General features: G+C 56.6%; 10 protein-coding genes across 10 annotated transcripts; 5 read left to right on the plus strand and 5 right to left on the minus strand.

The window, feature by feature from the left end:
- The first annotated feature begins 122 nt into the window (after nucleotides 1-122).
- BCV69DRAFT_274249 (ARM repeat-containing protein) lies at nucleotides 123-3,511 on the plus strand. The gene is made up of 5 exons (XM_025491032.1): nucleotides 123-605; nucleotides 697-843; nucleotides 918-997; nucleotides 1,090-1,389; nucleotides 1,466-3,511. Exons 1-5 carry the CDS (start codon nucleotides 186-188, stop codon nucleotides 3,294-3,296), a joined length of 2,778 nt encoding a protein of 925 aa, XP_025345196.1. The 5' UTR covers nucleotides 123-185; the 3' UTR covers nucleotides 3,297-3,511.
- A 650-nt stretch (nucleotides 3,512-4,161) lies between these two features.
- On the plus strand, nucleotides 4,162-5,507 carry BCV69DRAFT_83328 (hypothetical protein). Its single transcript, XM_025495568.1, has 2 exons — nucleotides 4,162-5,176; nucleotides 5,330-5,507. Exons 1-2 carry the CDS (start codon nucleotides 4,298-4,300, stop codon nucleotides 5,393-5,395), a joined length of 945 nt encoding a protein of 314 aa, XP_025345197.1. The 5' UTR covers nucleotides 4,162-4,297; the 3' UTR covers nucleotides 5,396-5,507.
- A 1,741-nt stretch (nucleotides 5,508-7,248) lies between these two features.
- Nucleotides 7,249-10,642, minus strand: BCV69DRAFT_301497 (hypothetical protein; the record flags this gene model as incomplete). Its single annotated transcript, XM_025494569.1, has 4 exons — nucleotides 7,249-9,002; nucleotides 9,087-9,208; nucleotides 9,292-9,500; nucleotides 9,587-10,642. The coding sequence occupies 4 exons, from the start codon at nucleotides 10,640-10,642 to the stop codon at nucleotides 7,249-7,251; spliced, it is 3,141 nt and encodes a 1,046-aa protein (XP_025345198.1).
- Nucleotides 10,643-11,273: 631 nt separating this feature from the next.
- On the minus strand, nucleotides 11,274-12,756 carry BCV69DRAFT_285334 (alpha/beta-hydrolase). Its single transcript, XM_025493355.1, has one exon. The coding sequence runs from the start codon at nucleotides 12,740-12,742 to the stop codon at nucleotides 11,330-11,332; it is 1,413 nt and encodes a 470-aa protein (XP_025345199.1). The 5' UTR covers nucleotides 12,743-12,756; the 3' UTR covers nucleotides 11,274-11,329.
- Nucleotides 12,757-13,015: 259 nt separating this feature from the next.
- On the plus strand, nucleotides 13,016-14,196 carry BCV69DRAFT_301499 (hypothetical protein; the record flags this gene model as incomplete). Its single annotated transcript, XM_025494570.1, has 3 exons — nucleotides 13,016-13,104; nucleotides 13,180-13,275; nucleotides 13,362-14,196. The coding sequence occupies 3 exons, from the start codon at nucleotides 13,016-13,018 to the stop codon at nucleotides 14,194-14,196; spliced, it is 1,020 nt and encodes a 339-aa protein (XP_025345200.1).
- A 210-nt stretch (nucleotides 14,197-14,406) lies between these two features.
- On the minus strand, nucleotides 14,407-18,830 carry BCV69DRAFT_83438 (MED14-domain-containing protein). The gene is made up of 2 exons (XM_025495569.1): nucleotides 17,913-18,830; nucleotides 14,407-17,840 (listed from the first exon to the last, which is right to left on the minus strand). The coding sequence occupies exons 1-2, from the start codon at nucleotides 18,605-18,607 to the stop codon at nucleotides 14,618-14,620; spliced, it is 3,918 nt and encodes a 1,305-aa protein (XP_025345201.1). The 5' UTR covers nucleotides 18,608-18,830; the 3' UTR covers nucleotides 14,407-14,617.
- Nucleotides 18,831-18,989: 159 nt separating this feature from the next.
- On the plus strand, nucleotides 18,990-21,399 carry BCV69DRAFT_314886 (hypothetical protein). The gene is made up of 2 exons (XM_025495155.1): nucleotides 18,990-19,398; nucleotides 19,480-21,399. The coding sequence occupies exons 1-2, from the start codon at nucleotides 19,060-19,062 to the stop codon at nucleotides 21,058-21,060; spliced, it is 1,920 nt and encodes a 639-aa protein (XP_025345202.1). The 5' UTR covers nucleotides 18,990-19,059; the 3' UTR covers nucleotides 21,061-21,399.
- Nucleotides 21,051-23,474, minus strand: BCV69DRAFT_285338 (GCD14-domain-containing protein). The gene is made up of 2 exons (XM_025493356.1): nucleotides 22,968-23,474; nucleotides 21,051-22,883 (listed from the first exon to the last, which is right to left on the minus strand). The coding sequence occupies exons 1-2, from the start codon at nucleotides 23,313-23,315 to the stop codon at nucleotides 21,285-21,287; spliced, it is 1,947 nt and encodes a 648-aa protein (XP_025345203.1). The 5' UTR covers nucleotides 23,316-23,474; the 3' UTR covers nucleotides 21,051-21,284.
- Nucleotides 23,475-23,603: 129 nt separating this feature from the next.
- Nucleotides 23,604-25,618, plus strand: BCV69DRAFT_285339 (P60-like protein). The gene has a single exon (XM_025493357.1). It carries the CDS (start codon nucleotides 23,648-23,650, stop codon nucleotides 25,289-25,291), a length of 1,644 nt encoding a protein of 547 aa, XP_025345204.1. The 5' UTR covers nucleotides 23,604-23,647; the 3' UTR covers nucleotides 25,292-25,618.
- Nucleotides 25,095-26,426, minus strand: BCV69DRAFT_285340 (hypothetical protein). Its single transcript, XM_025493358.1, has 2 exons — nucleotides 25,737-26,426; nucleotides 25,095-25,638 (listed from the first exon to the last, which is right to left on the minus strand). The coding sequence occupies exons 1-2, from the start codon at nucleotides 26,297-26,299 to the stop codon at nucleotides 25,467-25,469; spliced, it is 735 nt and encodes a 244-aa protein (XP_025345205.1). The 5' UTR covers nucleotides 26,300-26,426; the 3' UTR covers nucleotides 25,095-25,466.
- Between the last annotated feature and the right edge of the window lie 22 nt (nucleotides 26,427-26,448).

The following is a 26,448-nucleotide window of genomic DNA, read 5'->3' on the forward strand; positions in this document are numbered from 1 at the left end:
GGGCCAATTGACTAGAGGCGAGGACTTCTGGCACGCCTTCCAGCTCCGCTCGCGTCTCCCACGCGACGGACGAGCGGGGTGTGAGTGCTTGCCTCCCTCTGCCTGTTGCTCTCCGCCGCCATTGGTACCTACGCCGTTCCTTCTGCCTCGGACATAGGCACACACCTCGCCCACCTTGGTCCGACATGGACTACCTCCGCAGCGCTGCTTCGGCTGTGCTGTCCAAGTCGTCGGGGCCCTTTCCCAACTTCACCATTGGAGCCCCCATCTCCGAGGCGTCCTTCGGACCAACAATCTGGTCCATCTATGAAGGCACAAAGCGGGACGACGGCTCCCCTTGTACGATCTTCGTCTTCGAGGGCACCAACAATGCCAATTCCAGAGCTCAGCTCGTCCTCGCCAAGAACGCTCTCCGGAAACTACGCACACTACGGCACCCAGATGTGCTGAAGCTCATTGATTCCAACGAGACCCCAACAGGTGTATACATCGCAGTAGAGGCTGTGAGACTATTGCAGACGGTGCTTGCGGATTGGAAGCACACTGGTGCTGGAGCAGATGAGAGCAAGAAAGAATGGATTGCCTGGGGTCTCTCCAAAGTCGCGGTGAGCCCAAAGACACGGTTGCACAAGGAGCGCAGGACAGGCTTGTATTGAAAGTGCTCCTATCCGCTCTGCAACTTGCCCACCCCGTCAGAATGCTCTCAAGTTCATAAATGCCGATGCAGCTTCGATACATGGCAACATCAGGCCAGAATCTATCTTCGTGTCCCAGGGCGGCGAGTGGAAGCTGGGCGGCTTTGAGGTCCTCACCGCCAAGACAGACTACGAAGGCGTCATATGGGTGAGGTAGCAACGAAACACTCCAGTGTCCGCTTTGCTCATTACGAGCTGACATCTGCCTCACTGTCTCGCCAGAACTACGGAGGACTCTTGCCGGAAGCAACCATTTACGCTGCCCCAGAGATCAGACAAGGGGGGTGGACCAGTCTGAGGGAGTGAGTAGATGGAGCGAAGTAGCAGCGCATACCTTTCCTCAGCGTCAAAATGACTGACAAGCTCACTCTGGCTGTGGTACTGGGGCACAAAGTCAAGAGCCATACATGTCCGACTCGTACTCGTTTGCTCTGCTGGCATTTCACGTTTACAACGGAATCGTTCCGTCTGCTCATGTCGGTCTGCCTCCTCAAGGGTCAGTTCCGGCCACTTTGTTCGCAGCCTTGCGCCGCATGATTGGCCCCAACGCGAAGACACGCATGTCCGTCGCCCAGCTTCTCGATACTGCAAATGCTTCGGGAGGGATGTGGAAGGAGAATCGACTGCAAAAGCTGAGCGAAGGCTGCGAACACTTCATGCTGGCGTCTGAGAGAGAAAGGACGGAATTAATTCGGTGAGAAGAACTTGTAGCAGTAGACTCGCAAGTGTCCGGCTCACCCACACTTCCATCCGCCCTGCATCCACTGCAGCTCTCTACAAGGCTCGACTGACAGTTTGCCTGCTGACTTCCTTACACATCGGGTGCTCCCTTCCCTCGTCAATGCTCTCAACTTAGCCTCGCAGCAATCCACCAACCCACAGGGTCTGGCGCTCCCTCAGTCTATTCATGCAACATCGATTCTTCCTCTCGTCTTGCAGCTGGGATCTGCGCTTTCAGAGGCGAAGTGGGAAGCCTCTGTGCTGGTTCCCATTCTCAAAGCATACACGTCGCCGGATCGCTCTGTGCGAATGATGTTACTCGAATTGTTGCCCTCCTACGTCGAGCGTGTGCCGCCGCGGAAAGCCTCGGAGAACATCTGGCCAAATCTTATCACAGGATTCGCAGACTCTAGTGCTGCTATCCGTGAGGCTACTCTGAGGTCTGTCCTGCCCCTCAGTCCAAAGTTGACAGACAGGATTCGGAACAATGATCTGCTCCGCCAGTTGGCGAAGACTCAAGTCGATGTTGAAGCCGGCATTCGAACTAATACGACGATTCTTCTAGGTCGACTGGCTCCGACACTGAATATCGGTACACGAAAGAGCGTCTTGATCCCAGCATTCTCAAGGTCACTCAAGGACCCCTTCGTACATGCCCGCGTTGCTGGCCTCATGGCTCTCATGGCAACCTCGGACTCCTACGACAAGGACGACTTGGCTCGGTCCGTTCTTCCTGCTATCAGCCCGAATCTAGTTGATAAGGAGAAGCTGGTGAGGGATCAAGCCGAGAAGGCCTTGGAGGTCTTCTGGTCCAAGATCAGGGAGGAAGTCAAGCTGATGCCGGAGACGATTCTTCCGACTGAAGTCGAGACGGAGGCTGGTGTCGATCCCAACAGACTTACCAGTTTCTCGTCCTCGTCCATCACTATTGGTAATGGAGGGAGTAAAGGCGGCGCACCTGGCGGCTTGGCCTCTACTGCTGGGGGAGCAGCTACGGCCCTGGCAGGTTGGGCCATGAGTGGCGCCATGACGTACCTCTCCAGCGATGCCACTGGGCTCAGGCCAGCTGCAACGCCCTCCGCTGGCAGCTTGGATACCCAAAGGCCCCCTCTCTTGACTAATCAGTCCTCTGGTGCATTGAGCCCAAGGTCCGACGACCTTTCCAGAAGCAATTCTCCCTTGCCAGATCATTCGAATGAGGCACAGTTGACAAGCAGTAGTGGCATGGGCTCAGCATCTCCCTCCAATCATCTTGCGCAAGACCTAATCGACATCAACGATGACACAAGCGACTGGTCGTCCTTCGAAACAGCACCGGCTAAGAAGCCTCTTCGGAGAGGTCTGCCTGGAAATACAGGGGTGAGAGGGGCGAAGTCTTCGCTGGCCCCGTCCCCACTCAGTAGCCGTCCTGCCACTACAAGCAAGAAGGGGATGAGCAGCTTGGCACAAGAAAAACTCAAAATCCGTGAGGATTCCCTGGGGCTGGATGCTTGGGAAGGACAAGACTCGTGGGAAGTGGGCGAGCAGTCGAAGGTGGAGGTCAATGGCTCTGACAATGGAGTCAGCAAGTCTGCTGCAGCTGCGTTCAGTACGCCTGTGCCCTCCTGGACCGCACCAGGATCTGCACATCCGCCCACTCTGTCGACCAAGCCTCGGAAGAGTTCAGGGACAACTGACAAGGAGGCTTCGGACTGGTCGACGTTCCCAGATGAAGACACCGAGGCTGCTTCTCTGAGCGCAGATACCGGTAATGGGTCGCAAATACCAATGAACAAAGAAGAGAAGCGGGCTCAGATGGAGAGGCAGAGGGAGGAGAGGAGGGAGAGAATGCGAAGATTGAAAGAGAGCAAGGGCAAGAAACTTGGCGACTCCTTGGCATGAGGTTTGCACGCGGCCAGTCCGGCTGCCCGTAGAGTTTGGCGAGACGCAAATGGACGACTGGGTGGCCAGGCACGCGATGCTGCTGCTGTTGTTAAGGCTCTGGCTATACATTATTCGCTTGGGCGTGCATCAGCCCGAGATGTTTCCATATACCTCCCGCCCTTTGTGTAACGATGGCCAGACGCCCTGCTTCTATATGACTGGCGGAGTTGCGCAAAGTGAGATCTTCCATGTGAGGACCAGAATATGCTATCGTCGATAGTCCTCAGCCGATCGGCCTGCAGAGCTGTCAAAGCGTCCTCGGCTAAGGTCACCTGTCAGATCGGGATCGGGAATGGGGCGCGGCGGGCCATCTTCCCGCCGCGCGGCACGCGACGCCCCGCGTTTCCTCATGGCAAACGCCGCGCTTCTATCGCATGCGGAACGCGGCGTAGAATCTGTTTCAATCTCAGACGCCACCTGTCACCTCGTCATGCTCCTGGACACTGGCCTTGAGCCCAATCCGCATCCAGACGTTGCCTTCAGCCACGACCTTCGTGCACCAAAAGGCCCAGAGCAGCAGCAGCGGCCGTGAGCCAAAAGTAGAGCCACTCCCACGGCCACGGGGTAATCCTCCGTGCGCAGAAGAGATGCTTGCGATTCAGAGGCCGGCGAAGGCCGCCAAGGCCATCCGTGGCGGCTGCATCGTGCGCCGCTTCTGACGCTTTCGTCGCAGCCGACCTTCATCATCGCCCACTAGGCAGACGGCAGGCAGCAGAGCCACCCCTGTATAAAGCCCTTTCAGCTATGACGATGCCCCACGAGGACCATCTCTCCATCATCCCTCCGTACCCACTCCCACCCCCCATTTCCCCCTTCCTTACTACCCCCCATCCCGGCCCCAGTGTCTCTTCATTTGCACTCTTACCGCAATAAACATTTCGATAACTCCTGCAGTATCCTCACTCCCATTCAAACCATTGCGAAATCTTTACACACCCACGCCTATACAAGGGATCACTATGCGATCCACCTCTGCCGTACTCTTCCTGGCTGCTGCCATCCTGGCACAGACAGCTGTTGCTGCTCCTGCTATGGAGCGAGCTTCGCTGGACATGGCCGATATCTGCCCCACCTGGTCCTCTACCTGCACAACATACTGTGCCTCCTCCTCTTCTGGCTCTACTGCCGTCTCCACTTGCTCTCTTTCCAGCACCAAGCTCGGCTCGATCTCTTGCAAGTGTGGATCGAAGAGCGTCACATCTGCAGTCTTGGCCACCTACCTGTCCGTCACCCCCACTGACGGAACCAAGACTCAGAGCGCCGCTCAAGACGCTACTGCTGTCGCTGCCGCGGCCGCCAGCAAGACTGCCTCCACCACTGTCATGGCAGATGCTGCCACTATGATCAGCGCTAACGACATTATGGGAAGTGCCGCAACCTCGACCACCTCGTCCCATGCTGCCGCCGCCTCCGGAAACGTTGTAGCATACGGAAGCCTGATCGCCGCTAGCGACATTATGGGAAGTGGCTCAAGCTCGAGTGCCTCGGCTTCCTCCTCTTCTGCCGCCGCCAGCGTTGTGGCATATGGAGGTCAGATCAAGGCGGGTGACGCCATGGCAACTTCGTCCTCGTCCTCTTCGTCGGCCAAGGCGTCATCGACCTCTGCTAAGTCGTCTTCCACCTCTGCCAAGTCGTCGTCGTCGGCATCTTCTACCAAGGCTGCGTCGACCTCTACTAAGGCGTCTACCAAGTCGTCGTCGTCCTCCAAGGCTACCTCGACCTCTGTCAAGTCGTCCACCAAGTCGTCCACCAAGTCCTCTACCAAGTCGTCTTCGACCTCTACCAAGGCTTCTTCCACTTCCTCTGCCAAGGCCTCCTCGTCTTCCGCCTCGGCCAAGGCTGCAGCCTACGTCGAGTCTGCTATCCCCATCTCTGATGCTTGGTAATTATGCAGCCGCTGTCACTTCTCTTCGGCTATCGCCCTGAAAAGCGACAGCAGTGCTTGCAAAAGAACCGTGAGAGCTCAAGAGGATGCGGTAGCATCGATGAAGGGTCAGTCTTGGGAAAGTAGGACAGCTTTTGGTAACAATCACCGTGGCCACCACGATCGGAACTAAACAAACGATCGAGGCACATCCACAACCTAATCATTACTCTAGCTATACTTAAGACCCTCTACAAACTTCTCGTTCCCGTTTCCGCCTCAAGATCCATTTTCGGTCCCCAACTTCCGGTCTCTCTAATGTCACATCCACTCTCTTAATCGGCTCTTCGACGCCATCACCTTCTTACGAGCGGTCGCTCTCAGGCCAGACGATCGTTCACCCACTATTAGAAGTACATGATCTTGCCTCTGTTACTCAAGAGCAAGACCTCGGGACCCCAAGCTGTTCCTCACTTTCGACGATTGGCCAGAGCCCCGAACCCTCTAGAGGCTAGGGAGGCTTCCATCTTCACGAGGCAGTCATTGACCCACCACATTCATTTGATACCCTTACATACTATCGACGGCAATAATGAACTTTATACTTCTCACTGCAGAGCAGTTCCTTTTTCCTCTCTTTCTCCTGCACCTCACTCATCATCGTCATCGTCATTGTCATCGTCATCATCATCCGTAATACTTCACCCACCCATCTTTTTTAGCTGAAAATTAAACTAATCATAATAAAAACCCCAATCCTCTGCGAGGATTACCAGCTCGAGCGTGACCGTAGCCTGGAGGTTTCCCCCCCGCTGTCCTCTCCACCCCAATCAGTTCCTCTTAGACATCCTCTTCCCCTGTGCCCTTTTCACTTGTCAGCCCCACCTCAAACGCATCGAGTTCAAGCTGTTCTCTCGCTCGCTTTGGGTCCACGCTGAGCAGCGGAGTCACAAGTCGGGGTAGCGGGGAAAGGGGCGCTTCTAGAATCACACGGCAGGCCGTGCGTGCGTGCATGCATGCACTTTACGCGTGGCGTCGACGTCCGAGCGCCCCTCACGTCTTCTTTTTTTTTCCGCATCGGTCGTCGTCGGTCAGGACAAGTCGTCAGTGTGGGAGTGGGAGAGAGAGAGGAAGACGAAGAGGCACCTTGCGGCCGTGTTCTGTACTCGCGACGTCATCACTCCTCCAATCACACGTTGCCCATTCCGTCCTAGCTGGGCAAGTCGAGCACAACACGTGAACACGCCTACTGATATTCGATAGTGAAAAAAGTGCTAATGAAATTGCTTCGGATGCGGTGCGACAGACGAGTTTATACAGATGAAGTTAGGTTGTACCGAGAACATTGGCATTGCTGCCGTGGACAGACAAGAAAGGGGTGAAAGTATGCAGAATCATGGGGCGTTCATCGGAGTTGAGCTAAAATGGGGAGTAAGGAGTAGCGTAGCGATTAGACCTGCCGTGTCCATCGGGAGATGCAGGAAGAAGGGACGAAAAGACTTTACTTGCCATTGAGGACTTGAGCCATTCGTGGCAGACGAGACATGTCAATCCTTCCCGCGGATGTCCTGGCCGATGCAGCCAGCTTGCCGCTGTAGGGAAGATCTTTTGGTCTCCGATGATGGTCTAGATGTTCTGATGGTCGCGTACACCATACTTGTGCTTGAAGGTGTCTCATGGCATAGCTTGTTTAAGTCCGAACGCGAGATCCAGAGGGGCAGGTCAGCTTATGCCGCGGATGCGTTTTTGGGCTCAGGGGATATGAAGATCAGGAGATGGCTTTTCGAAGCAGCAAATCCGCTTTCCGAGCGAGAGCGGAATTGAAGTCTTGGCCTGGACGCCTGTCCTATTTGCGCTCGCCGTGGGTAGATGGGTCAATGAAGGGAGCTTGCGGAGAGATCTAGATGACCTTTCGCTACTTCCGTGCCTAGTGTCGATCATATTCTATCGGAAGGTATGCAGGTATAAGAAATGCCACTCCGATGCCGAATGAGGATGTTGGTCTTGAATTCCGTAACCGCTCTGGATGCCAAGGTGCGAGATGGCCTAAGCTGCAGTGCCATGTGGGGCATGCTCGCCCTGCTCGTAAGCATCCTCCAGACTTGTCTCATCATCGTCGCCTTCCTCATGCTTGACGACAAAGACGGACGGTCGGGCGCTTGCCTCGGGGGAAGTGTGTGGAGTCAGATGGCCCTCGGTCTCGACGAAGCTGGTGTTGTAGTCAACACTGTCTTCTGCTCCATCGCCTTCATGCCAATTGCCGTCTTGCTCGAGGGTCACAAGACTGGTCTCATTCAAGCTCGAGTCACCGTCTCTGCTCACCTCCACAAACGCGTCCCCTTCATCGCCGAAGGAGAGGTCCGGTTGATGGCAGGCAGACAAAGGAGGGTCCTCCGAGCCAGAACGGCTGGCAGCAGAGCGACTCTCGGCGTCATGGCCTACGCCGATAGGGTATCCTGACTGTACGGCGTCTGAGCCATTCTTGGAAAGCCACTCAGCGATGAAAGGCACCCAGGGTGCTTGAGGACGCTCAACACGTCTGATCAATGCATCGATCTGTACGAAGTTTGCGTCGTTCAGAGCGAACTTACGATGACGATTGGAGAGTGTATGTTCCTCCAGCTCATCGAAGTACACGCGGCAATTCTCGCAGTAAGGTCTTCGGTCGTTGTTCGCGTCGTCTCGCTTCTTCTCAGCGTTAGGATCCTGTGGCGCGGGACAAGGATTCTCGAGCTGTTCCTGGCGAAGCTGGATGACCATCGCTTCGACTGACCCTGGAGCAGGTACTCGCTCGTTGCAGGGAACAAAGTTCTTGACGTCGTGCAAGGTCTGACGGCTTGATGCGTTAGGGTTCCGAGATGCGAGGGACGTGCCCGTACCGAGACTGATAGAGCGTGTCATACCTGGGTGCGAGCTTGGCGTGTGAGGCAGTGCTTGTGGAGGACCAGGTCGCTGAAGCGACACTGAACGGTTTGAAAGAGGGTGGTAATGCTGAGGCTGGGGTGTGTGGTAGGAATGCTGAAGATGCTGTGGTAGACCTCCGGGCGTTCCAGGCGTTCCAGGGGAATGAAGTGCGCGATCGTCTCGCATGCCGAGCAAGCTCCTAACGAAGGCTCCCCGAGCGTGAGGTCCAGATGGTCCTTCCCGGTGTCGAGCGTCACTTCCCGTAGAGTTGTTGAGATCGACGGAGCCAGCGGATACCATGCGGCGGTTGAGCTGAGCGACACGCTTGTCCTGAGGACCTACGAGACCATGGTACCCGCCAGGGAAACCAGTAGTGCTAGGAGTGCCTATAGCGGACGTCGTCATGTGGCTGGCCACGCTGACGCTATTGCCTGACGCAAGTTGCTGGAAAGGCGAAGCACCGCGCTGATCCCGGCTTGCGGTCGGGGGCATTGGCGAGTCAAATCTGCGGACAATGTCAGCACGGTAGGTGTCAATTCGACGAGGTCCCACCAGAGTGCGATCTCGATCTCTAGCCCGAGCCGAAGTCTTGCTGAATGGACATCGATTCTCTGCTTCGCCATAGAGTTTTGGCCAAGGTGGCTCAGCTTGAGGATCCGTAGGCTTCTCGAATTGGTGCGCCATGATGGCGCGATGCTCTCTCGTAGCATCCTCGATGAAGATGAAGAACGAGTCCTTGTCAAAGTACTTCCAACCTTCGCGAGGGGCGTTGAGATCACGCTCTGAGGTACCGTGGAGCTGCTCGTGACGAAGCAGCTGCGCCAGATCCGCTTTAGAGTGGCGGGACTGCTGCGTGACGTCCTGACCAACAAGTAGGTTGGCGATCTGCCAGAATTCTGTCACGAGAAAGTGGGGGCAACGGGCGGTCAGCCGAACGAACCGGATGTCATTTCAGTGGTGGCCACTGTTCGGTCACTCACTGTCTAGAGGCCAGACATGCAATCCCATAGCGTAGGCCTTTGCTACCACGCTATTGGAAGGTACCGTCGGAGCAGCCATGCCAACGTCGTCAAAAGGATTGCGATCGGAATGAAGAGGGAGACTGTTGGGCAACGACACGCAAGGCGCAACGACTGCGATCAGCAACGCGGGTCTCGTCACCGGTTCCCTTAGGATGTGACTTACTCTTTGTTTTTCTTGGCGACTCCTTTCTTGCTCGGAGAAAAGTGTTTGGTAGACTTGCTCACTACAGCGCTCTTGACTGGAGCGTGATGCGAAGGCGCAACGGCAGCTGATGTTGAGGCACTTGTCGAGTCTCCCGAGATATCTGATGGGTTTCCGATGTGCTTGCTGAGCAAATGCGTACAACTCTTGCTAAAGAAGGGCTCAATAGACTGTAAGTCAAGTGCAGGGTGAAGTACAGGCGTATGGTGTCAGTAACAGCGCTGTAAAGGATGTCTGGAAGACTCGGGCAACTCACTCCGCCGAGACCGCTAATGGTACGAGTGAGCTGGCTTTTGGTCTTCTCATCGAAGCCGTCCAGGTAAAAAGTCATCTTGGGAAACTCGGCGGTATACTTTCTCTTCCAATTCTCAGCTTGGCGTTTCTTCTGCTCGTCACGGGCTGCTCGCTCGGTTGCCGACATCCTACTGATCTTATCGATTCGTTGAGTAGTGGAGTTCTTGGCCACATTGGCGGCATGAGAATCACGTATGTTGCTGTGATCTTGGCGAGGGTACCGAGTCGGTGGGGCGAGGGTATCGCGAGGGCCAGGTTGAATGCTCTGGGTATGCAAATGGCGAGGTCGTTCAAAGGCTTGTTCCGTATTGGTCAGCCCTGGTGGGGCAGACAGTGTACCCTTGCCTACTGAAGTGTCGACCTGCATCTTGTCTACCGCAGAGGCAATTGCTCCACCAGTACTACTGACTTGAGTGGCAGTGGCAGCGATGCCGGTGGATCCGCTGCCGCTGTCCTTGGAAGAGCGGGACTTCTTGTGAGGAGGGCTCCCATCGTCGGGATCAACGACGTTCCTGGGGTGAATATCTTCGCGAGGGATTGCCCTCTTCTTGGGTGTGCGAAGGCTGCCGAGGAGGTTGTGAGCCGAAGAAGTAGCGCTGCTCGGTGCGCCGTCGACGATGAGGCCAAGGCCGTTGCCGGTGCCTAGGGAGCCCCCTTCGTCTCGTGGAGAAGGAGGTGCCAAGAGTCTCTCACCGCCGACGAGATTGTTGAAGACCTTGCTCCGTTGAATGTTGTGGAGAAACGACATCCGGTGGGACTTGGGCGAGCTCTTGTCGACCTTGTACTGCCCGCCGACTGGCTTGCTCGCATTGTAGGCAGTCGCCGGCTGGGGCTTGAGCGACTCATTGGTAGAGGCAGACATGGTGCCGTCGGGGCCTTCAACAAGGATTGCGTCGTGCTGTCGTCGATCATGAGCTTGCTGTTGGGACTTTGACTGGACGTTCTTGATGCCCAAGGGTGTGCGCCCCTTGAGAGGGGGACCCGGCGCTGGTCGAGTGGCCTGTTGATTCGCCGACATCTTGTCTTTGAGGAGACGACGCCGGCGATGGCGCACTCTAAGTCGAGGCCAGGAAGCACTCGGCCGTCAAGGGCACTGGCGCTGAGGCAGCGGTAGTGTAAGAGGATATGGGAACGCGATGTTGAAGGTGACAGAGGAGTCTAGGGGTGTGTGAGCCAAGGAAGGGGTGTGCGCCGTGTGGACTGAGGAGGACCAGGGGTGAGCGCGAGGGGGAGAGGAAGATATGCTGATGCTGGTGTGGTTGGAGTGGATCGAGTGGGGGCGGTGTGGTTGGTGAGATGGACGTTGATGTGATCGATGGATCGTAAAGGCTACGAGTGTGAGCCTTGTCTTCTTCTTCTTCCTGCCGTGGTACGACGAGTCGAGTGCAATGGCTGGTGGTGAGTGGAAAGCGATGCCTCGCCTCGCCTTCTAAATTGGCCCAAAGTGTTGTCTGCACGCCTGGAGTCGCGTTCCCCAGCTTCAAACCCCGCTCGCGTGAGGCGGAGGCAGAACCACCCAAGACAAGAAGACGCCGGGACGGAAGGGGACGCGGGGCGGTAGTCTACAGTTGTGGAGGATCAGCACAGGAAGCACAACAGCAGCGTCAAGGGTATCAAGGCAGTCCACAAGTCGGCACCACAGCTGTCAAGTCCTGAAGGACAATGCTAGATGATATACAGTGTATGTACAAACAGTCGATGGGTATCAGGACTCCTGCCGCCCGCCCCACACCGTCGTCACGAATTCCACGCTTCTGTCAAAGACGTCGTACTTTGACCGCTTCTGTTCCTCGCTGAGCGCAAAGTCAGGGAATTGAGTCCATCCATGAGGCATGTCCCGAGCATAGACAGGTGTCACGCCGTGCGTCCTCGACCCAGACCCGTCTTCTCCGTCCCAGTCGCGAGGAGCTGCCAGCCTACCAGCCCTTTCCAGGGCTTCGAGCCAAAGACCCGACTGATGGGCCAGGGTATCGTACGTAGGCAGGACGAGGAGGCAGTGCGACAACGAGTGGAGCTCGTTGCCAGCACTTCCACTACCTTGGGACTGACTGTCTTCGGTCAAGTCGATGATAACATCTGAAGCCTGTGCTCGTCTAGCTGCCATTGACCGTGATCCCCCCTCTGCTTCTTCGTCGTGCTCGACTTCGATCAGCCTGTCCACCGCCTGCTTCCTTTCCACATCGCTCGAGAGTTGGGCCAGACCAGGACTAGCTCGCGTCTCGCCACGCTGCCACCTCTCCAGGTAGGCATCCTCCATGTGTCTTGACAGCCAGCTCATCCAGCTACTGGGATCTGACGCTGGCATTCCCTCTGGTCTAGGACGTTCGTGTGACAGCTGTCGCGCGTCCACGCTGGGAAAGAAGAGCAGAGCGGGAATGTCGTATGGGTGGCGAGAAGGATGGAGCGGCGAGGGCCAGTCGGGGCACGAGACTAGCATATTAAGGGCAATATTGCCTCCCGACGAGAAGCCGGAAAGCGACAAGCGAGTAGAGTCGAGTTGCACGTTCCTCGATCCCGTTTTGGAGTAAAAGGCGGCAATGTGGGATCGTAAGGCAGTGTACCCAACTGAAAAGGTCTCGTCAACACAGCACCGCACTACGTCTTCTGCATCGTGCAACGCGGCAGGGTGTGTATCTAGAGGTCCGAGTCTGTAGTCCACAGTGATGACTGCCGCACCGAGACGACGGGCAAGCATGCTGCAGAAAGGCGCTTGCTCGGACAGCTGACCCATGATGAAGCCCCCACCATGAAAGTCGACGTGGATGGGTATCCGCCCAGTACCGCTTGTCGCCAAGGTCGACTGGGCCAGCTCGTGCTCAGAGGGCAAGAAAATCCAGCAGTAGATGCTACGACCTGGTTCCCGTGATGGCAGCCGGATGACGTGCGGGTAGGGAGTATTGGGGGAGGTGGTGTAAGGAAGCAAGACTCGGGGGACGATGCGGGGTAGACGCAGGAAGGCAAGGCAAGCGAGCTGAGACCAGGAGAGCGACATCAGCGACCTCTTGCGTGAAGAGGCGTAGCGTGTCATAGCGAGGAGGGAATCCACCGAGCTTGGTTGCTGGTGTAGATGAGTAGTATTGTCGTGAGGAATGACTGGCAGCACAAGAATAAGTAGCATCTCTGTATTGCGCCTTGGCAGTCAAGTGGAGCAAGCGCGGCCTCTGCTTCCTCTGCTTCCGGGTGAACCGTCTCTTTTCTCCTTTCCGTTGGTTCGGAACGAGGAGAAATTTGCGTGGCTTGGCCCTGGCATCGGACGTCGGAGTGGCCGCGGGTTGCTCGGCAAGACATGGCAAGGTACCAACCAAGGGTCACGTCCATTGATTGCTCTTCCTCTTCCTCACAATTGTACGACTCCCTTCCCCTTCCTTCTCTTACCATCAACACATCCGAGATGCCCCGAGACGAACGTACGCCCCTCCTAGGAGGCAATGGCAGCCATGAGCCACCATCCTCGCGGTCGAAGAGGACGCTGACATCACGGTGAGGAGAACATTAGACTTTGCCGCCTAGCTCCATCCAGAAGTACTGACACAGACTTTGCTACGCACCTGGCAGGCTTGACGAACACCTCGACCCCTCGTCGTGTGCTTTGCCTCTTGCACTTCAATGCTTTGTCTCTGGACTGGTAGACTGCATCTCCTTCACATCCAGGTGAGAAGGCGAGATGTTGCAGTCGCTGCACTTGTCTGCAAATTGTCTGACACTTTTTGCCTCCTGACTCATCCTGCCACCATCAGCAAGACGTGGGTAGCCTTCATGACTGGCGGCTTGACACAGCTGGCCATCTCGGGGATGGCCTGGTTCCGCTTCGTCGTCCGTGACTGGTTGACAGAACCATCGCCTGGATCGTGGGAGCAGGATCAGAAGTCAGCCAAGCACAGAGACGAGGCCTCCAACCGCATCGTCCTGTCTGTGACGACGGTCGTCTTCTTTTCCCTTGGAGGCTACCTCGCATCCCACATCAAGGCTCCCTTTACGGTCCAGAGCAGTACACGGGGTCGCTACGTCCTCCTCTCCTTCCTGCAGTCGCTCGCCACCACCATTGTCATCCTCCTCCTCGTCTTTTCCAACACTCGCCTCTCCCTCGAAAAGGACCCGATCCTACTGGGCCTCCTCTCCCTCGCCATGGGCTCACAGGCAATTCAGGCCCTCTCCCTTGGATCAAAAGCCTACAGCACTACCGTCGTCTTCACCTCCACGCTCGCGCAGCTGGTAGGAGCCGCCGTCTTCCCTGCCTTTCTCTTCCCGGTTTCCTTGACCTCACCCCATCATTCCCGAATCGCAAGTTCAGAAGACGAAAAAGCACGGCGCACCTCCATTTCCCAATCCAGACACCAGTGTCTCTCCATTGTCCTCCTCATGGCAGGCGCTGCCGTGGGATCCATCCTCATTGAGCTGCAGTCCGCCACACTCCCCACCGGTGAGGGGGGCTCGGACAATACCGAAGGTGGGAGCTCCAATTCGCTCCAATTTTGGCCATTGGTGGTGCTGGCACTCGTGCAGGCAATAACGGGCTTGTGTTGGTGGTTTGCAGCGGCACAGAAGCGAGAAGAGGAGGAGGAAGAAGATTAGCAAGAGGCGGGCTCTTGATGCCTGCTGCGATGTCTGTCTTGTTCAAGCAGGGGGAGTGCCCCTGACAGTAGAGGAGTGGACTTCGGTCCCATCATTATGTATTATTGCCACAATGCACACCGCTCACGACCCTCGTACCCGTCCGCCCACCGACGGAGTGTAGTCAGACTGCTCTCCACCACTTTGCTCTGCCTGCCACTGCTCAGATCACTCGCTTCTCCAGCATTCACGTATGGTAGCCACAAGGACGATTGAAAGTGTGACTTAAACAGGCATCTACTATGACTTTTGCCCTCCATCGAGCGCGAGGCATCCGAGGGGGTGACAAGGCTGTCATCAGCCCTCGTACAAGAAAGCAAAAACGGCGATCGATCGTACAAGAAGAGAAGGCTTTGCGGTCCTCCAAAGCTGCCTCTTCACTTCACTTCAGGCCCTCTTCTACCAAGACGGCCTCATTGACCTGCTCTATCAACGCGGAGAGCAGACTAGTCTTGTCCGCAGGTAGGAGCATCGTACTCCCAAAGACAAGAGCGCCTTCTTCCGCGAACCGACCCATGATCTGCGCCAATTGTGGGATCGGGTGCGTCCAGGATCCTTCTCGAGGTCCAATTCCGGTCCCACTTTCAGCTTCGCCAGCTCGAGGGGCCTCAGAGGAGCTGGACTCTACGCCATCACTGATGCAGGCTCTTCCGTCCTTTGCGAGCCGTACGTCCAGCGTGTACTTCTCCACCAAGATGACCTGGTACCTCGTGGCGTTGATCAATTCCATATCGGGTTTGCCTTCGTCCTCCATAGCAGCCTCGTCCTCGACAAGGTATCCTTGTACCAGAGTCAGGATCGGCAGTGTTTGTCTCAACAGTGTGAAGAAGGCTGACCAGTCCGGAGGCGTGCTAGAGGCATTGAGCAGCCTTTCAAGGTGTCGCGAGATGAGCGCGTGCGGATTGCCTTGTGCAGTGATTGGGGAAGAGCTAAAGGCAAGGCAATGGCCCGGTACGGCTTGCTCGCTTTCCCAAGTCACCTCGCCCATCAACTCCTGGCCGTCCTGCCCGGTGTAGGTAAATTTGACTTGCGATAAAGTGAATGTCTTCAAGCTTGCAAGGGAGGGCGCTTTTGAGAGGTAGGCAGCGAGCGAGACGATCCTGGCAATGCGATTCCACTCGAAGCGGAAGATGTCGATGGCCTGGGAAAGATTTTGCGCCTGGAACGATATTGTCGACGTCCGAGTGTTGAGCACAGCGGTAGGAGGAGCACCTTGAAGACCTGACTGCGCTGCCGATTCGCTCCCTGAGATTTGATTGGTGCCGAGGCTCGCATTAAACTTCAACTTTGTCACGAGACCGAGGCTGCTGCGTTTGGGGTTCCAATAGTCGCGGATCTTGAGAACAACACTTCGTCTGAGCAGAGGCGAAGCAGAGGAGCCGAATAGGTCCGCCGCTCGAAGCGTGATCGCGGGCACAAGGGCTTGCCCTCGCTGATACTCGTCGTCAGACTTTGTGAGCTCGAGAGATTCTGGACTACTTCGTTGTCTGTTTGGAGGTATGTAGGCGAAAGGAATACTCCTCATTTGCAGCTGCGATTCGATCTGTAGAGAAAGCGTAAGAGCCGTCGCATACGAATGCAAGCGGGCAAGATCCGAGCTATCCAGGTTGGTCACGGAAGCAGCAGAAGTGCTATGCGTTCCCAGCCCTGACAGAGAGCCTGATGTATGCTGACCTCTTCTCCTCTTGCCGAGGAAATTTTGCGTGGATGAAGTCGCTCTGTCTGTGAGCCTTGACGCATCCAGCCACTGGAGACTCTGAACAGACAGCGAAGAGCCGAAAGTACCATCCCCGTACATCACCGGCATAGCACTGGTGAGCGCTACGCGGACACCCTCTTCCCTGACGACGCTGACCAGGTAGAATGTAGGGCACTGTGGCAAAGGTAGGAAGAGCAGACTGCTAGGCTGGCTGATGCCGAATTTGCCATATTCTTCTTGGCCCAGATTGAGCCGGCGAAGGCATCCCAATCCCACTCTCCCTGCTTTTGCTTCCAGGTCATCGCAGACTGCCGCTGTTCGAAGACGCAGGAGAACTTCGACGATTGCCTCTGGAGCTACATTGAGTAGTCTCGTGGCGTCTTTCAGACGGGCGATTGAGGGTGAACCGGAAAAGGAGGCCAGAAGACTCCCGACGCTTTGAGTCGTTGAGGACGACCCAACGTGCTTGCGTGAGCTGTTCAGCTGGGTCAGGGAAATTTGTCCGGACTTCGCTTCCAATCTGATGCGGATGGAGATCGTCTCGTGGAGTCTGACGACGAGCGCAGCACCGCTCGCGTCGCTCTCCTCGACAATTGCGCCTGGGGAAGACATCATCGTCTTGTTCAGGGCCTTGCTGTTGCTGAGCCGTTCCTTGATAGCCTTGATGGACAACGCTGCATGCTTTGCGGTCACATCATCCAACAAGGCATTGGCATCTAGGGCCTGAGCATTGACTTCCGCTCGTACATCACTACGGAAGTTCGTCTGGGTGGCAAGTTTCTTGTCGAGCTCCCAGCTCAAGGTAAGCCTAAGCTGTTTTTCTCTGTCATCGCTGTGCAGTTCAGCATCCTTGCCATCTACTTCATCGATGGCACTGTCTTCTCTCATGGACAGTGAGGCCAGAACGCCGTCGCTGGCGGAATGCAGCGCCTCGTCCTGGACGCGAAGCCTGATGATACCCCCTCTCAAAGGATTCCATTTGTTGGCATGGTCACTCTTGCCGCCCGCGACAGGCAACGTAGGTGTCCAATACTTGACGATGAGAACGCGTTGCTCCCATTGCCATGTGATGCTGCCTCTCCACTTCAGTCGCGCGAGCTCCGAGAATTGATAGGCAAGGATATCGAGCTGATATTCGAGAGCTTGTGACCGAAGGAAGTTGTACAGCCTAATTATAGGCGCCTCTTGTGCTCGTGCTTGCAGATCTGGAGGGGTGTCTGCTATCGCCTCCTGCTCAAGATTGTTCCTGGGCTCCAGGACCGCGTTCGCTTGGGCAATGAAGGCCTCCCTTTGGGACTCCCACAGATCATTCGGAAACCTTTCTTTCCCTTCCCCTGTGACATCATAATCGAACCTGATCGAGAGCAAATACCACCGATCATCCTGCTGCTCCCCTGAAAGCGTCAATGACATCGAGAAGAGGTTCGGTGCAGCAAGTTCGACCCGACCATTGGAGATCTTGAAGGAGGCCTCAAGCGCCGGCTGTAACGCTAGCGGTAGAATCTCGTAGCCTGTCAAGCGCTTGTGTAAGGTTGTGTCGAGCTCCTTGACAATGGTCCGCGCTTCGCTATCAGAGAGAGGCTCTGGAGGGATTGCCTCCGTGGCAATGGACTTTGGCAACCTTTGAGGCTCTCCAGCAGATAGGACATCAATTGCAGTGACAATGTCATGATTCCTACCACGAGCATTGGGTAGCAAGCTCCTGGTCTCTTTGATGTGGTCCCTAGCATCAACTGTCTGGAATGACTGCTCGTGGGTCAGCCCGAGTACATTGGTGATATGCTGGAGATGTTTTGCTCCCTTTGCCCATTTCGTGAGAACGTATAGCTTGATCAATTGCCTCCGTAGGTCAAGGGCGGTGTTGAAGATGCGTACTCGTCGAGCGCCAGAGGGCAAAGAAGTCATTCTGTGATCACGTTTCGAAAGACAGTGAGGGTAAGTAGGCTGAAATGGAGACCTCCCCTGTCGCACGACTCACGTTTCACCAAGGTTCTGCAGTGTCTCGTATGCATCGCTCGCGACCCGATCTATCACTGCTGCCAAAGGTATGAGACCTCCATCCTCTTGATTCAGCTCTGATTTCAAACCGTCCAACAATATTCCGCCTCTCTTGTCATGTCCTGTCCGCGGTGGAGAGGAAGCTCTGAACATCTGAGAGTGAGACAGCTTCACCCCGCTACCAGGGATCGGTGGACTGGTAGACCTGCTTGTCTTTGTGACCACAGCAGGAGCTTCTACCGCTTTGACCTTGCCTTGGGCCTTGAGAGAGAGAGGAGGTCGCATAAACGTTGGATCGGAAGCGGGAGGAGACAAGTGGCCGTTAGATTTAGACGGGGAAGAAGCATTCAAGGGCATGAGGCTGCCATTTGCAGATGCAGAAGATGAAGTCATGGGCTTGCGATCCGCAGGTTCGCTGCTCTGTACATTCGGGCCAGCGATACCATTGGCCTCGCCATTGGAGCTGCCGCTACCGCCATTGCCATTGCTCAAGCCCTCCACCCCGTTGCCTCTTCCCGCCCTGGATGACTCCGCCTTCACGGCAGAGTCACCAGGATACGCAACAGGTTGAGCCTTGTAATGGTTGGATGTACCTGGTATTGAGCTAGCCGAGAGCAGATCGGAGGTATGTGATGCTCCGCTTTGTTCTTCAACTCTTCGGGGCGTTGCCGGCATGGATTGCGGACGACGAGACTCCTGCGCTTCCCTTGGACTTGCGTCGGGGCCTTCCTGAAAGCGTCTCTGGGCAATTGGGCGGATGGGATGCGCTCGCTTCTGCGGATAGAAGTATCGAGGTGGTGGGATGTGCGATCGATCCGTCGTCTGTTGCAGCGTCCTGTGAGCTCACCCGTCGTGGCTTTGGGATGGACCGAAGACGATGAAGCTCGATGGCGGCGTGCGGACGATGGGTGAGGGTAGACTAGTCTAGGCGCGGGGGTGAGTGAGTGCCGCCTGTGCCGTCGCGCGGCAGATTTCCTCCGCCGTCCTGGCGGTGCGGGGGGTGGTCCAAGCACACAGGCAACCACCTGCCTGCTTCCGCCAAAGTAACAAGTAGAGAAGCATTCCTCCTCCCTCAGCTTCATCGTGATCGATTCATTCTACCCTTCACTGTCTCGTCGCTACCAACCATGACGGCCGCAGCAGCAGCAGCAGCATCTTCATCCTCACCGTCATCCTCGTTGACAAAGACAGATGCACCACCATCTTACCTCCTCCCTTATGCCACACTCCAGCCCACATACCACCAGGTCTATGCTGACATCCTCGAGAGCAAAGTAGCAGCAGAGAATGTATGGCTGTCCGTGTATGCAGACAATGCTCCACAGAAGAGCATACATGCTACTCTCACACTTGCAGCAAAGGAGAAGAACGATCCCAGCGCGCAAGATGAGGTGCAATTAGAGAATATCAGGGGGCAGCGTAACCTCTTGATCAAGGAAGAAAAGGCAAGGGCGCTGAGCGGAAGAGTGAGTAGGCACATACGCCCATCGCGAAGGCGGTGAGAGCAGGATCTGACGTTTCCGGTCCCACATTCCGCGTCTTTACAGGAAGGCCACGCTGTGCCAGACTTGTCCATCTCGACATCCTCGTCCTCCATGGTCGCCACCTCACCCACAGTGGCGCAGAACTCGCCCTCGCTGCCTACATCCGTACGCCTACGCCTGCCCGTTCATACCCCGGCGACCTTGCTCAAGGGTCGCCGATCCCAGAGAGCCATCGAATCGGGCGGCGGTGGCCAGATCTCGGCCTTTGATGTTAGTCCCGATGGCACCAAGCTCGTAGCAGGCGGAGAGGACGGGGAGTGCGTGGTGGCTGGCCTTCCCGGATGGATCAGGGGCGAAGCAGGCGAAGATGGCGAGAACACTCATTCGGTGGGCATTGAACTCGCCGTCGAAGAGAAGGCGCAACGGAGGATAAGAGCGCTGGAGAAGAAGCGGCTCGCCTCCTTGCGGCTCCCCCTCACAGGGCACGTAGGCGACGTGCAAGCGGCATCCTTTCTCCCATCCTCCCTGGTCCTTCTCACCGCCTCCTCCGACCTCACCCTGCGGCTCTACTCAGCGCAAGACGGCATCTGCCCACGGGTATTCAAGGGCCACAAGCGTGCTGTGACATCCACCGCCATCCTCGGACGGGGCAAGCGAATTGTCAGTGCCAGTCTGGACGGTACGATCCGAGTCTGGGACGTCAGGGCAGGCAAAAGTGTCCGTATGATCGGATGTCGTGGCTGGAGTGGAGTAGAATGTCTCAGGGTACTCAAGCTGAATGGCGCAGCGACATCGTCCGAAGCTCAAGAAGAAGAAGGGCTCGGAGACTACCTTGCCATCGCCGGCCTTTCGTCGGGCTATGTGCAGGTATTTTTGCTCAGGATCACACAAGATACAACAACACAAACGCCTGCTCAGAACAGTCAGGAAGAGGACGACGAAGCTTCGGTCAAGCCAGTCACGGTGACAGACTGGCCTCTGCTGGAAATTGCGCCCAGGAGCTGGCCGACCCTGCCGGAAGGTCAATCTCAGCCAGGGGCGAGCGATTTCTGGAAAGTGGAGCCCAGTACCGGCGCCGTATGGAGTCTGGACATCGTCGAACGGTCGTCGCCGCCGTCCTCTTCCTCCGCCGTCGCCGCTCCAGAAAGTGGTGATGCAGCACACAGCGCGAGGAGCAGTCTTGACCTTGTGACAGGGAGCAAGACTGGTATTGTGCGACTCTTCCGACTTGAGCTCGGATCAAGAGCCACAGCAAGTGACATTTCGAACGGCGATGCGCAAGAAGGAGAAGAAGACTCTGGAGCTCCTCTCTCACTTGCATCGCGCGAAGTGCTCAACTTCAGGCGGAACACAGCCAGTATCCACGCTCTGCGCTTCCTGACTTCCGAGGGCCGTGCCTCCAGTCCACCAGACGCGGTAGTAGCGACAGGGGACGGCACGCCCTTCCGTCTAACCTTTAAGTCCACCTCGTCTGGCACTGTATCACATGGGGAGCAGGAGGAGCGCCTCGAGCCCAGTGTAAAGGAGGAATACACGGGCTGGGAGGCGGGCGAGCCAGTTCATGGGATTGGCGTGATCAATGCTGGGATGGAGGGGGAGAGGATCTTGCTTGCGGGAGCAGAAGGGATGGTCAGGGTGTATTGAGCGGGGGCGCTACCAACCGACAGGAGCTCAGGATTAGCAGCGTTGTGTGAGCTGGTGGCAATGCAATGCAGAGCGATGCAATGCGATACAGAAGTGAGTATCGCCACTCTTCAGACCTGCTCTATACTCGCTGCGAGTGCAATGTCTATCTGTCTGTCATCACTTTGTAATATTACAAGAGAGCCATCCACCCTCTCATCCCCTTTGTCCCACTCTCCTCTCTCTCAAGCCCTCGGCGGCAACCTTCCAAACGTCAAGTAGCTCGTATGACCTCTCATGCTCGCATGCAAGCGCGAATAGGTGTTGCTCCGCACAACTTGTTGCTTGTACTCTTTACCTCCACCAAAGTGCGAGGGGAGAGGGTGGGTGGAAGGGGCAGGGGCGGGGAAGCTGAGCTTGGGCGCTGGGCGGGAAGTGCTTGTAGAGGTAGGGGTGGTGAGAGGGGCTGGTGCGGGACCTTCTGTTGATGCTGATGCTGTTGCTGGTGCTGATGCTGATGCTGATGCTGGGTCTGCCGATTCGGCCTCGGTGCTTGCTGAAATCGGTGCAGGCGAGGTGCGATCGCCATTCTCTTGCGGCTTCTCCTCTTCGACGCCGTTCTCGACTTTGTCCTTCTCTTCACCTGTCTTCTTCTCCTCCTCTTCCTGCTCGGCCTCGGCTTCATCATCGCCACCCTCACCCTCTCCCTCTCCCTCCACCTTCCCTCCCTCCTTCTTCTCCCTCGCCTTCCTCCTCTGATTCTCACTCATCTTCTCCCTTTTCCTGACTCTATCCCTCAACATCTCCTTCACCTCTCCAATTTCCTTCAGTGGCATTTCATAGAGTCCTCCAGCACTTCCAGCACCGGCAAAGCCGCTCTTGATACTCTCGTGCGTCCGCACCAAGGACTCAAAGGTCTCCACGTCCCTGAATCCAGCTTCGCCAAGTGCTTTGACCGTACGCAGGACCTGCTCGATACAAGGGGAGAAGCAGCAGATGACGCCTTGAGTCTTCGGATTGAGAACCGAGGGGGCAAAAAGGATCGCTTCCCAGGGCGCGGGCAAATCGAGGAAGACGGCGTCTGCGAGGCCGTCTAGGGAAGAGGGAAAGCCGTTGAGACAGACGTTGCGGTGCGATGCGGAGACGAGTGGGGTGAGGGCGTGGTCTACGAATTCTCTGCGGGCCATGGCAGCCCTCGAGGCGTGGAATTCGAAAGTCCAGACTTTGCCGTTGTTGGGAGACAGCTCTCCGTCATGATCTGGCGTAGGCGAAGCCAGTGACTTGAAGTGCTGAACGCGATTCGACGTGCTGGACGCACCGGTCTCCCCTTCAGCCGGCGTTGTAGCCGCTGTATCCTTGAAAGGTGCCGTAGGTCCCGGAGTCCCTTCGGCACTCTCACTCTTCTCCTTTGGTGGACGAGTCTGGACGCCTCTGCCCCTACCGGCGCTGACGCCCCATCCTTCCTGTCCCTTCCACTCCCTCCCCATGGTCTCGCTACCCTCTCCGTGACCTCCCTCTGGCAGCCCAACACACCTCGCTAGGAAATGGGTGAAGCTTCCGCTCCCCGTGCCGGCCTCGACAATCCTGCCACCCGGGCCGAGGCCCATCTTCATACTAATGAAGCTCATATCGGGTCCATACAGGATCTGCGTCCGATGCGGTAGGCTGAGAGTCCACAGCTCTGGAGAGGGTCGGAGCAGAGTGAGGAAACCCTTGTTGTTCTCTGAACGGATTTGAGAGCCAAAGGGTCGACCGATGATGTTGTTGTGGGGGAAAGAGCCAAAGGCGTTTGTGAAGACTTGGTCCGGCGTTACTGTCAGCGGCGAGAAGGGACGATCGCGAGACTATGTGAGAAAGGGGGGAAAAGGTGAAGGTGATCAGCGGCGAGGAGCGACAGAAGCGCTTACACACGCTGATGATATACTCACGATGAATATGATGACCAGATCACCTGCCTTGATGTATTTGCTCTCCCTCCTTCGCTGCTTCATCTGAGCTGCACGCGAAGGACCGGGACCATCAGCAGCGAGCTTTGGACGTTGTGAAGTGTCCTCTTCCTCCTCTGCCTCATCTACCATCTTCCGTTTCAACTGCGATTGCTGCGTGGAGCCATTGGTCTGAGCTTTGCCAGTTTCAGCGACGGCGGTAGGAGGTGAGGGCAAAGGCGCCGTCTGTGCGGGAAGAGTTGCGCTGTTGGACGTCGAGGTGGAAGCTTGTGCATCGGCGCTTGTGATTGGAGTAGCCACTTGAGTGTGAGCAGTATCATCGACGGCCATCTTGGTGGTCGAGGATGATGGTGTTGAGTCTGCCATTGCCAGGTGCAGTGACTGGGAGGGTGCAGACGATGCTGTGTCTGTCTGCCTTAGTTGAGCTTCACCGCCAACGGTACGACGTTCATATTCTTGGGCCTCACTTTGGCAATTTCGGGGCTTTTGACCAAAAAGTCGGCTGCCAAGGAAGGAAGGAAGGAAGGGCCCCACCTCCGTTCCGGTCACACTCGTCTCGGCCGACGCCAAAATTTCTTGCCTCGCCCTGTTTCCGCTCAGGCCAAGCAACCCTTTGCAGCTTCACCACGATCATCATCCTATCCACGACCGCGACTTCGACCATGGCTCCATCGACGTCCAGAGCATCCTCATCGCGCTCATCGGGCACAGCCGCAGCGACTTCTGCTGCTGCAGCTGCTGGACCCGCCGCTAAGAAGAAGACCGCATCGTCTTCTCAGCCTTCCCGCAAGAACAAGGCGAGTTGGAGACGCAACATCGACCTCTCCGAAGTAGATGAGCACCTCGAGTCCGCCCGAGTCGCCGAACGTCTTGGTCTTGAGAGGCCAGGAGCACTCAAGACTTCGACGGGAGAGGATGGCGCATTGGGAGTGGCAGATGCGGGCCTCTTCGAGGTAGACACAAAGGGAGATGAAGCTCTCGGTACCACTCTCCGCAAACGTAAAGAGAAGAAGCCTATGCGCTTCCTCGCCTCGCTGCAAAATGAGAGTGCAGTACCCGCTGTGGCTCGCAAAGGTGTGACGCCTGCTGGAGCTGCCACATTCAAGGGTTCAAAGACGGGCAAGATGAGCAAGATTGAGCAGGATCGACTTAGACGCATTGCTCGTCGGCCCGTCAAGGGACCTTTTGGAGCTATCGTAGAGAGCGAGCAGGGCAATGCCCTCGAAGGCATCAAAGGTGCTATCCTCAGAACACCCGAGGAAGATGTATGGAACGGGGGAGAAGGACCATCGAAGACGGCAGTCGAAAAGGCAAAGGCAGACGAGGACTGGATCGAGGAAGCTCGCAAGAAGGAGATCAAGACGCCCGCCCATCTCACAGCAGCCGGACCGGCCACTGTCGTAGCCGCGTCGAGTGTAACGGTTGGCAAGAAGGGCAAAGGCAAGGGTAAAGCCAAGGCGAGCGCCGTTGGCCCCGTCCCAACATTAGCCTCATTCCTCTCCCTCCCCTCTACGGGCCAATCTTACAACCCCACCTTTACCTCGCATGCAACCCTCTTGCAAAAGGCCTACCAGGCCGAGCTGGCCAAGATGAAGAGCGAAGAGGAAGAGAAGGCCTTCAAGCTTCGTTGGACCGAGGCTGCAAAGGCTCAGCGGGACATGGAGGAGCTGCGCGGCGATGAAGAGGCCGGGCGAGTCTTCCGAGGGATGATCGTTGGCGAGATTCCCTCTACCGACGAGCACGAGGAGGAGCGGGTCGAAGAGTTGCTCGAAAACGACGCCGACGCCGATGCCGCCGACGAGGAGAAGGCTGCGCGAGTCTCTGGTCTGAGAAAGACGAAAGCGCAACGGCAAAAGGAGGCTAGGGCTAAGCAGCTCCTGGAGCAAGCCGAGGCAAAGAAGCGCTCCAAAGCTCTTTCGCAGTCGCTCGCTTCCCTGCCTACATTGCAAAAGACGATCAAGAAGGAGCAGGCGGCACGCGCTGCGCTCCTCGAGTCCCGTCGACTTGCCAAGCTCAACGAGCGAGCCTCGAAAGGTCTAGCAGGGCAGCGCTCGGGCAAGTTCAAGGTACCCTCTTCCGCCTCTACTCGGGCTGGAGAGGAGGTGCAATTGGGAGAGGAGCTCAGTGAAGGATTGAGGGGAGTCAAGACGGAGGGAAACCTCTTCAGGGATCAGTGGGATGGACTCATGATCAAGGGAAGGGTGGAGCCGAGATTGCCTGTGGCTAAGCAGGGTAGGAGTGGGAGGAAGTACGGAGGTGAGAGGAAAAAGGAGTATGAGACGCATGCCTATAAGAGGTTCGAGTAGGGTTGGCATTGGTCTCCCTGGTACGTGGTACCTGTTCCTCTTCCAGTCTGCTCTCCCAATCTACCCTGCTTTCGGTTTCACTTTGACGGGCTCTCGCACGACGTGGTGTTTGGAGTGTGCATATGGATATTTCTTGAGGAGGGGGTGTTCTCTCTCTCCCTGTGTGTCTCGCCATCTAGTAAGGCATATCCCAGACCGTCTCCCTATTCTCCATCTCCTCCTCGTCCAACTCCACCACTCGTGCTGGAATTTGGACTGAGCCAGTGGAAGCTTCATGGCCATAGGCTAAAAGTCCTACGTGAGGCATAATGTTCCACCGGAGTGTAAAAGTGGCAGAGGGAATCTTGCTGGTAGGTGGGTGAGTGGGGGCGGTAGCAAAGGGTATGGATCAGATTGACCGAGCTCGCCTGGTCTAGCTGATATCTCTTGTACACTGCAAACTCACCTCCATTTACCTCCCTCTGCCCTAACGCCGTACTTGTTCCTGCCATTCAACACCACTCTGGCATCTTCTCTCCGGCGTACGATGCGATCCCACACTACTGCCCTATTCAGTCTACCCTCGCCCACTCCCTGCCCCTGTTCCACTTCCTTTGGGTAATCCCTCCACTCTACCTCGAGCCAGAGGAAGACCTGCTTGGTATTCCAATTCCAGAGGGAGCGACCCGCCGATTTGCCCTGGGTCTGGTCCCTAGTCGCATCCTGGTGGCCCCCCGACAAGCTTTCAGGAAGGAAAGAAGCCAAGTCCGTCTTGCCCGTAAGGTCCACCCCTCCTTCAAATCTAACCTCGAGGAACTCCTGCTGCCTCCGATCCATATGCCATCGATTTCTCCCTAGTAGCACCTCTACTCCAGAAACATTCAAGGCTGCGTGTGGGTTTGGGTTGGAGAGGACCGAGGGGGATGGGTAGGTGAGAAAGGCGAGGGCGCTTGTGAGGACTAGGAGCGTGGTGAGGGCTAGACCTGAGATGGTCTGCAGACGGGCGAGAGTGGTTTGGTTGGGAGCCATGCTGGAAGAGCGAGGGGAGAGGGTGGATCCCCTTTGCTGCTGCTGGTATCGATGCCGCAGACGCTGTACCACGAAGGACGTCGTGGGCTGGTAGAGGTGGTCCTTGTCCTGTCCAGTGTGTGCCTTGCGTGCCTTCCCTTTGCCCCTCT

This window comes from Pseudomicrostroma glucosiphilum (genome assembly GCF_003144135.1).
Source record: "Pseudomicrostroma glucosiphilum strain MCA 4718 unplaced genomic scaffold BCV69scaffold_18, whole genome shotgun sequence".
NCBI classification, from domain to species: Eukaryota; Fungi; Basidiomycota; class Exobasidiomycetes; order Microstromatales; family Microstromataceae; genus Microstroma; species Microstroma glucosiphilum.

What these genes read in the sequence shown, in the direction of transcription:
- BCV69DRAFT_285339 (XM_025493357.1), top strand. Translation starts at nt 23,648, where the DNA reads ATGGCTCCATCGACGTCCAGAGCATCCTCATCGCGCTCATCGGGCACA.
- BCV69DRAFT_83328 (XM_025495568.1), top strand. Translation starts at nt 4,298, where the DNA reads ATGCGATCCACCTCTGCCGTACTCTTCCTGGCTGCTGCCATCCTGGCA. An exon ending in CGTCTTCCGCCTCGGCCAAG is followed by an intron (nt 5,177 to 5,329) that starts GCTGCAGCCTAC and finishes GCATCGATGAAG; the next exon opens with GGTCAGTCTTGGGAAAGTAG.
- BCV69DRAFT_83438 (XM_025495569.1), bottom strand. Translation starts at nt 18,607, where the DNA reads ATGCCGGCAACGCCCCGAAGAGTTGAAGAACAAAGCGGAGCATCACAT. An exon ending in CTGCAGAACCTTGGTGAAAC is followed by an intron (nt 17,841 to 17,912) that starts GTGAGTCGTGCG and finishes ACGTGATCACAG; the next exon opens with AATGACTTCTTTGCCCTCTG.
- BCV69DRAFT_285340 (XM_025493358.1), bottom strand. Translation starts at nt 26,299, where the DNA reads ATGGCTCCCAACCAAACCACTCTCGCCCGTCTGCAGACCATCTCAGGT. An exon ending in GCAGAGGGAGGTAAATGGAG is followed by an intron (nt 25,639 to 25,736) that starts GTGAGTTTGCAG and finishes CCCACCTACCAG; the next exon opens with CAAGATTCCCTCTGCCACTT.
- BCV69DRAFT_285338 (XM_025493356.1), bottom strand. Translation starts at nt 23,315, where the DNA reads ATGGCCGTCGATGATACTGCTCACACTCAAGTGGCTACTCCAATCACA. An exon ending in ATCTGGTCATCATATTCATC is followed by an intron (nt 22,884 to 22,967) that starts GTGAGTATATCA and finishes TTTCTCACATAG; the next exon opens with TCTCGCGATCGTCCCTTCTC.
- BCV69DRAFT_314886 (XM_025495155.1), top strand. Translation starts at nt 19,060, where the DNA reads ATGACGGCCGCAGCAGCAGCAGCAGCATCTTCATCCTCACCGTCATCC. An exon ending in CAAGGGCGCTGAGCGGAAGA is followed by an intron (nt 19,399 to 19,479) that starts GTGAGTAGGCAC and finishes GCGTCTTTACAG; the next exon opens with GAAGGCCACGCTGTGCCAGA.
- BCV69DRAFT_285334 (XM_025493355.1), bottom strand. Translation starts at nt 12,742, where the DNA reads ATGCTACTTATTCTTGTGCTGCCAGTCATTCCTCACGACAATACTACT.
- BCV69DRAFT_274249 (XM_025491032.1), top strand. Translation starts at nt 186, where the DNA reads ATGGACTACCTCCGCAGCGCTGCTTCGGCTGTGCTGTCCAAGTCGTCG. An exon ending in GGGGTCTCTCCAAAGTCGCG is followed by an intron (nt 606 to 696) that starts GTGAGCCCAAAG and finishes CCACCCCGTCAG; the next exon opens with AATGCTCTCAAGTTCATAAA. An exon ending in GAAAGGACGGAATTAATTCG is followed by an intron (nt 1,390 to 1,465) that starts GTGAGAAGAACT and finishes CATCCACTGCAG; the next exon opens with CTCTCTACAAGGCTCGACTG.